The 8,490-nt window shown below is 34.3% G+C and overlaps 1 protein-coding gene across 2 annotated transcripts; it reads right to left on the reverse strand.

Annotated features, from left to right (window-relative positions):
• Nucleotides 1-847: 847 nt before the first annotated feature.
• On the reverse strand, nt 848-3,303 carry LOC109188297 (probable RNA-binding protein ARP1). 2 transcript variants are annotated; one of them, XM_019338916.1, is made up of 6 exons: nt 2,700-3,303; nt 2,441-2,591; nt 2,187-2,349; nt 2,051-2,093; nt 1,728-1,959; nt 848-1,249 (listed from the first exon to the last, which is right to left on the reverse strand). In XM_019338916.1, the coding sequence occupies exons 1-6, from the start codon at nt 2,901-2,903 to the stop codon at nt 1,197-1,199; spliced, it is 846 nt and encodes a 281-aa protein (XP_019194461.1). In that variant the 5' UTR covers nt 2,904-3,303; the 3' UTR covers nt 848-1,196. The 2 variants fall into 2 exon arrangements, with proteins under 2 accessions (XP_019194461.1, XP_019194462.1); XM_019338917.1 differs by having other exon boundaries at nt 1,163-1,269; nt 2,700-3,301.
• Between the last annotated feature and the right edge of the window lie 5,187 nt (nt 3,304-8,490).

The raw sequence follows: 8,490 nt of genomic DNA on the forward strand, positions 1-8,490 counted from the left end.
AAAACTAATACATGCAAGTTTCGAACCTTTGACCTCCAAGTTAAAATACAATAAATACACATTCTTACCATCTCTTCATAAAACCTTTAAAGTTTAATTAAAAACTTTTTAATTTTTATTTTTAAACTAGCTAGGTAAAAATTAAATATTGAACCTCTAAATTTTGGGGCCCCTCTAAAATTGGGGGCCCTGTGCGGTAGCCCAGCTTGCACAGCCTAAAATCCGGCCCTGCCGCTATGGGGTCGGTCTCCATGGGCTCGGCCACCCTAGACCGGCCTCATGGGGTCGGCTGCTCTTTTGCCGACTGCCTGGCCGAGCCCTGTGCTCAGCCAAGAGACGTGGTCCACGCGTAGAGAGAGTCATGCGGTGACGATGGTGGCACCCCGTGTCTTCTGGAGCTGTTGGGGCGACATAGAGTATAAAAGCACTCCTCAATGTTCTAATCAAGCATCTTTAGTCATAAAGTCATGCTTGTTATTACAGGTTCCGTACCTCTGTAATAGCGTTTTATATTCAATTAATACAATATCAATCTCCGTGATTATATTTGTATCGATATTCACACCCCTATTATCGTTTTAATCACATACTTGTCACATTTATTTATTTACTCAGGTTAATTAATTCGGACCTGATTTAATTAATTCCATCAAATCCCTACGTTTTTCATTTTTCCATCTTTCGAATTTTTGAACGAATAACCTATACTCTGTATTAGTTAATTTCTGAATGACAGATTATATATATAGACAAACAAATTTCTTCATAATAAGTGTAACGAATGACTGATATTGAGTTTTTGAGAGTGAGCATAACATTTAAGGGTGATTATGCAAGTAAAATTTAGACCGAGCCATGAAAAGCATGCATGATTTTAACTGTTTTAGGTTACATTACAATATAATATAAAATCCCAGATTTATGCCAGCAGCTCAAGCTGAGCCACCGCCTACGTACAAGGTTAGACGACAATGAAGAGAATGAATGAATCTAATTAGCGGCTGCCTATTCATAACGAGAATCTTTTCTTTTTTTCTCCCATAAAAAAAATTAAAACAATAAAAAAGAAAAATAAATAAAATGGGAAATCAGAAGAGCCACTGCAGATCTGATAATAATTTTGTTCTGAGCAGCCATCATCATCCTCTTCTTCCTTTTCTTTTTGTGTTATTTGCACTTTGATCCTCCTTCCATACCTAATTTCCCTTAACCACCCACTTCAGAGCTTCTCCATTCCCAACGACTGTACCTATTCCACAGCCAAGCAAACTGTATAGTGTACTATATATCAGATTATCATGTTACAGACTTACAGTTTATTATACAATAAAATTAATCAAAACAAATTATACCATGTCGGTCCATTTCAGTGATAATATATATACATGATGGATCATAGCTTAAAATTAAATCAACTTGCATGTAAATAAATTAATAATCTGATTATCCACTCAATGCCCACGTGGTGGTGTTCTAGTGGTCCACTGCATAATCATGATCTTTTTAAAAATAAAATAATTAAATTACCCAGATTTTACAGTTGGCAGAGGAGATTATTACTTGTAAGATCCCAACCCCATGTGAGGCTATGATTTCTTGTTTCCTGCGGTCAAATGTAGGTTTGACCGTCCGGAAAACACGTTTACTGGTGTACTAGGTTAGGTAAAATGAGTAGAATTTGAAAGTATTTGCAGTAATTTATTACTCACTAGGTTAAGGATATGTACCTGCTGCGGTCGGGGCGATTGATGTGGGCTTTGATAAGAGGGCCGGAACAGTGGGAACTGGGCCCGGAGTTGTCGGAGAGTACAAATGGGCCGGCAGGCCCAACGTCTGTGTCTGATGGTGAATTGGGTAGAAAGGGTAGACCGGCACCAACGTGTTTGCACCCATCATGGCCTGGCCGGGGTGATAAAAATGTCCTCCGTTCATGTAGGCCCCGCCGCCGTAGCTCACCTTCTGCACGCGCCACCGCAACCAACGAAATTTTTAGAAAAAATTACTATCACTTTTAGTTCCCAACTATCAATTCAGTTCGACTATTACTTACGTGGTTATAAGTCATGTCTGTGGCGACGTATGTCGGAGGGTACCTATGAAATTTGAAAAGAAAGGGGAATAAAGTTTTGGGCCTACTGATAAAGCATATGGACCATGAAAATCAGTGCGGAGATCCGGGGGCATACCCGTAAATTGGAACAGCTTGGCGGTGGTTCTGAGGGTGGAATGGCGGAGCAGCAGCGATGCCGGCGGCCGGAGGAGGAGGTGGCGGCGGTGCTCCGGCGGGATAGTACCACTGCACGTGATTTACGGGCGGTGTCGAGGCTGCCCTCGGTCCAACATTGGATCCTTCACGATTTGTATTATATTATTTAGTGGAAAAGTTATAGTATATTTTTAGTCATTTTGGACAAAAAAAAAAAAAGAAAGAAAATAATACCTTGTGGAAGTGGAGGGGTGGTGGAGGAATGCGGCGGCCGGGGGCGGCGCGCGCCAAGCGAAGCAAGATTGCAGTTGGCTCTCCGGCCGTGGATCATCGGCGAAGCGTCCTCGCAAGCCTTCTTCGCTGCCTCCGCATCTTTAAAAGTAACCTTTTTGACATTTTTCAAGAAAAACACATGCAATAATATTCATTATATTGCCACAAATTCAAGAATAATAATAAGGAGAAGAAGAAGAAGAAGAAGACGGCGGCTTACAAAACCATAGCCTTTGGATCTGCCGGTGAGCTTGTTGGAGATGATGACAGCCTCCAAAATCTCACCAAACTTCTCAAAGTGCTCTCTCATGGCCTCCTTCGGCGTCTCCCACGCCAACCCTCCGACGAACACCTTCGTCAACGTGGTGTCACCCAAGTTATTCTGCCCGGCGACGACGCTGCTGTTAAGGTTGCTCATTGTCATCTCCGAACCCAATCCACCACAATCTCCCTATATATATAACCTCGCACTCTGCAAACCTTAATTAGAATAGAATAGAAGAGAGAGAGAAAGAGAGTCAACAAGGGGTTTGAGAAGAAATGGCGAGAGATTACATATATAAACAGGCCAGGGAGATGGAAGTAGTGGGGAGGGAGGTAGTGTGAGTGTGCTGGAATGGAATAATATAATATAATGAAAAAACAGATGGACAGAAGAGCAAGACAGTTGGACATTGTGTGTTGAGGCCATCAAGAATTCAACATGCTTTCTTTTTCATCCATCTCCTCCTACCTGCCTTTAATTGCAAGCTCTCTCTATCATATTGCACCATATACTTTCGTTAATGCAATACTATTATTAACTGGTCTGACTAGTAGATAGCATTAGCTGCTGATTGTATAAAGATATTTGGTAAATTAGTTGGGGCCCTTAAGGTCGGGGTGTGGGGCCCTTAGGGTTAGGGTTCAGCGGTTTGGAAGAATGTTTGGTAAATTAGTTGATAACTTATTAATGAAAAATATAATGACCTTTTAAGGGTATAATTTATTTTCAAAAAAAAAAAAAAAAAAAAAGAAGAAAAAGTTGATCCAAAAAGTTAAAGTTGTTTTGAGCAACTTTTTAAATTTTAGCGTTTTAAAGCAATAAACAGTTACAAAAAACTTGTTATAACCAAATCAAAGAGTTAATAATGGTCAAACAAGCTAAAAGTGACTAATAAACAAACTATGTTACCAAATAGGGTCAATATCTATTTCAAAAAATTTGTCCCGGTCCATAATATCGAGTACAATCAGCATACTTCTTTATTTCAGGTTACCATGTATTACAAATATATATATCTCAAAAAGGGTATGTAAAAGGGTGGAACGTTATATGACTCTTATTCTTACTTAGGGTATAAAATCAAATGTTTTTATATAATTTGTGAAGTATTATATATGCGGACCCTCTAATAGTTGTTGTTGAATGTAAATGTTATAGTTGTTGTACTTTCCAAACAATTATTGTATCTTTGATGTTTAATTTATAAATATTTAAAAAAGTTGTTTCATATGTACCACCTAGTATTAGATAGATGATAGATCTATATATATGTACTTAAAACTTAAAAGTGGTATTTAACGTGCCTAGATCTGTATGGAGATGATTCATGATTGTGTACTGCTTGCATATTTTTGCAAAAAAAGTACGTGGATTGGCGCTGTAATTAGTATTTTTTTTTTTGGAAAATAAAATCTGCACTAATGACGGACCATAATTATTAGCAACTGCCAACTGGTGTATTATAAAGTTCCCTAATTACTTCTACACCAAAATAATGCTATTCGAAACTATGCAGATATCATTTCACATTTTTATGACAATTAATTTCATTTTTTATCCTAGATTTATAGATAACAGTTTATTTTTAGTCAATTTTTTTTTTCAAAACATTCTTTTTTAGTTCTAGTATTAATGTGCCATGACCATTTTTGACCCCCCATCAACAAAACAGCTTAAATTTTGTCAAATACACGAACATTTTAGTCTTTAATTTTGATTTTTTTTAAAAAAAATAAACATAAAAAATATAGTGGATCAACATATTTTGTATAAAAAAATCGAAATGTCCTTGTATTTAACGATATTTTAATGATTTTCTTGACGGACGACCAAAAATAGTCATGTCATAATAATACTATAACCAAATGAGGATGTTGTAATAAAAAATGACTAAAAGTTGACTGCCACATATAAATTTATGACTAAAGAAATAATTATAATGGCTTGAGTTTGAGCTTGATGGAGGTAAAAAATTTAGAGTCAAGTTCATGTTGTTAATTTTTATAAGGTTTAAACTCGATTTGATTAGTTGAATTGAACTTGAGTTTAAATTTTAATTGTAATTTTATTTTCACCTCCTTAATTTTTTGAATTAAGTTGAACTAGAATTAAACTTTTAATCAAACAACTCAACTTATTTGCACCTCTATATAATATTTAGTTTTGTTGGGGACGGGATAAATTGTCATCTCTAAAAGACGTTTGAATTAAGTAATTTTAAATTATCAGTCTAGTAATATTATATTATTTTATTTGATTTAAGTTATGAGATTACTTGATAACGTTATATTACCTCAAAAGTGAATGTGTGGGGGGTTGCATGTGGATGCTGCTTCTTTTCTCCCTGGCCTCGTCTTGCAATTGGCCATCCAAAGCTATGTACGCAGCGAAACGGTCAAAGTCAGATTTCTGTGCTTCTTCCGCTTTCATCACGTGGCCCCACTCATAGCCTTCGTGGCAGCTTTCAGCTTAAAGGGACCCACCCTTAGCCTGCATGGCAGTGAAAAAGCCAACTATATATGTATATAAAACAATCTTGCCCATGGGCCGTATGATCAAGCCCAATCAATCTGGGCTGATCCGAATTTTTCAAAAGAAAATACTAAAAAAAAAAAAAAGAAAAAAAAAGGTCTGAGTGGTTTATGTCTATGGTTGAATGGAAGATTGACTGACGCCTTTGAAAGGGGTTATCTCTTGCCTAACTGGAAATTCCTTTTTCTTCATCCTTCTTAGTTGGCATATAAATTTTTATTTCTATTATTACAATAATTGCCATTATTGCATATAATATTATAAATATTTTAATTTTGAGAAGAAAAAAAAAAGTAAATAGAAAATATTTATTTTTGTTTTATAATTTTTAATTTGGATGGATGAGGGGAATTTGATGGGTGTAAGCTGGCAAAGCTCGTGCAGGCAAGAAATGATGGAATCACGTCACGTCGTGGGGAATAAATTAAAACGGAAGGGTCATTTTGGGAATAAGAAATAGGAATGATGTCACACTTTTAGAATGATCACAAGTCACGTGCCCCTGACGTGTTGCCATTGTTGGACAAGTGAACATCACGTGCATAATGCATGTTCCCCTGTGACAATGTGACATGGGGGCACTACCTTCATAGTTGCCTGTCTTTTATGTTGTCTACGTAACAACAAAATCATTTTACACTAATAAATATTAAGTCATCAAAACTGGAAATATGGGCCAGGATTCTTCAGCCCACTAAAGATGAATCAATTATTCTGCATATATGGGCCAAGATACATGTAGAAATTTGGGCCTTTGACAGATTGTGATCCAGTCAACATTTCAGTAAAAAGCCCAATGTTGCTTTCGCCCTTTAGACCAACGAAATATAATGAAAAGCTTACAATTTATTAAATTTCCTTAAAACCTACCACCTTTTTACGTTACTAATAATAAAGTTACACGGATAACAAATTTTGACCAAAATCCATCACTATTTGATATAACAATCAATCTCTTTTTATTTATAGATCATACTATAGTGACCAAAAATTGTCACCAAAATCTCTCAACATTTGTCTTCACAATATAAGTATATTCACTTAAACACTTTTCTTTTAAAAAAATAATAAAAATTATTAATAATCAATATTGCGAAGGCACTAGGCGCTAGTCGAGCACCCAAGGGCACCTAGGCGGCCAATTAATTTGAGTATATCATCTCCCTTTTTCTCATTCAGGGTTGGAATTTGTTAGACTATTATAATCTCTCAAATATGATAGATGATTAGTTGTGTATATAGTCGGCCGAGTTGGGCGCCCAACTCGGTGCCTATTCGGTTTGTTACTCGACCGACCGACTAAAAGCCACATATATAGGGATGAAATTGCCCCGGGCCTAAGGGCGCCAAGGCGGCCGCCTAGTCTGATTTTTACAGCACTATTAATTACCATGAATTGACTGATCACACCGTGAGTTATAAAAAGAAATATAACATATCTCAAAAACACCAATTCCATATAAATTGAAGGATCAAAAGTAGAGGCATCAGTAACCAAGAGATTGAATCAATAATACTTCTAAGGAATCAAATGTGTTGTTTTGCATTATAAAAACAATTTCAATTTATATATATAGTCAATTTAATTATTTTGTTTGTAGCCTTTGAAGTTTGATTTTAATCTCAAATAGTTTATTTTTTAGTACTAATCTCAAATAGTTTAATCAACAAAACACGAAACCACAAGTATTAAATCCCTAGGTATTTCATCTACTGTGGGTAATAAAATCCAGAAATACCTACCACTTCAGTTAGGAATTTAATACATATAGTTTAATTTAAATTTTAACGGATTTTATATATATATATATATATATATATATATATATATTTATGAAAAATCTACAAATGTTATTGATATATCTACATATATAGGTTCAAAGCTAAAAATCTACTATATTGATATATATCTACATATATAGGTTCGAAGCTAAAGTAATTCCCTACGAATTTCATTGACATACCTACGTAACTCCTTAAATTATTAGATATATAAAGATAATTGGGAGAAGAAGAAGATATAAAGATAATTAAATACCTACAATTTTCATTATATAGTTACACCTATTTGTTTTTGTTACGTAATAATTATGCATTAGTATGTAACTATACTCTTTTTTTTTTTTAATTAAAAAAATAAAATTTGAAACAATTGTCATTAGGATATATTCATGTTTATTAATGATTTATTTTAATTATTTTTATAATTTGATCCATATAATTTGTTTAATTTTTTGGTAAGTTTGAAAGTATTATAAGGAAAATATTAAATACATAATCCTGGATGGCTTTCATTTATATCCATACCATTTTGGCTTATGTTATTAGGATTCGTTTGAATTATATAATGCAATTAACTATCCGTAAGTATAATATAATTTTCATACAAAAATGTCACGAGTTCAATTCTTGTCAAAAAATTTTTTGTTGAGTCCATCACATAAGGTGTTTCTAGAGCAGTTTACTTCTCTTTTGTGGTTTGCAACCTATTACATAGAAGTGAAATTACCCGTAAACGCCCTCAAATAATAACTACGAATTTCTCTTGTAAAAAAATAAATAAATAATAACTATTGACTAAAAGGAAGAAATCATTATTTATTAATTATTGGTACAAAATAAATAAGAACGAACATTTCAAAGCATACAATACTTATGATCCTTATTTACCCATGCCCCAACTTATAACACTTCCCAATTATCCCATATTTCATTGTCCAAAGAAAATAAGCAAAGAAAGAAAAGTTAATCAGATTACTAAAATGTGTATTATATTATAAGTAATATACATTCTCATTATTAACCGTAATATACTGCGCTCCATTATTCAAATCAGTAAGATATCTAATGGATGAGTCAGACTTTTCTCGTTACTATTTTTCTCTTTTAATCATTTTGAAATGTAATAATATATATATCCCGCCAACTCCAAGAAGCAGAATTGGCAAGTGCACCTGGCAATTTGAACAAATTTAACCGTTACATTTTATTATTTTTCCCACAAAAGAAAAACACATAATCAGAAAAGACACAAAGATTTACTATATCTAATCTCACCATTTAATTGCATCCCTTAAGAAGAATTTCTTGAATCCTCAAATCCTCAATAGCCACCTACTAACAGCCACCTTCCATCCCACCCCTATATAAAACATGGTTTATATCATGGGCAGAAATTATAAGAAATATTAAAGAAATTAAAATAGTAGAAAAC

This window comes from Ipomoea nil, unplaced genomic scaffold (genome assembly GCF_001879475.1).
Source record: "Ipomoea nil cultivar Tokyo-kokei standard unplaced genomic scaffold, Asagao_1.1 scaffold1421, whole genome shotgun sequence".
Classification (NCBI taxonomy): domain Eukaryota; kingdom Viridiplantae; phylum Streptophyta; class Magnoliopsida; order Solanales; family Convolvulaceae; genus Ipomoea; species Ipomoea nil.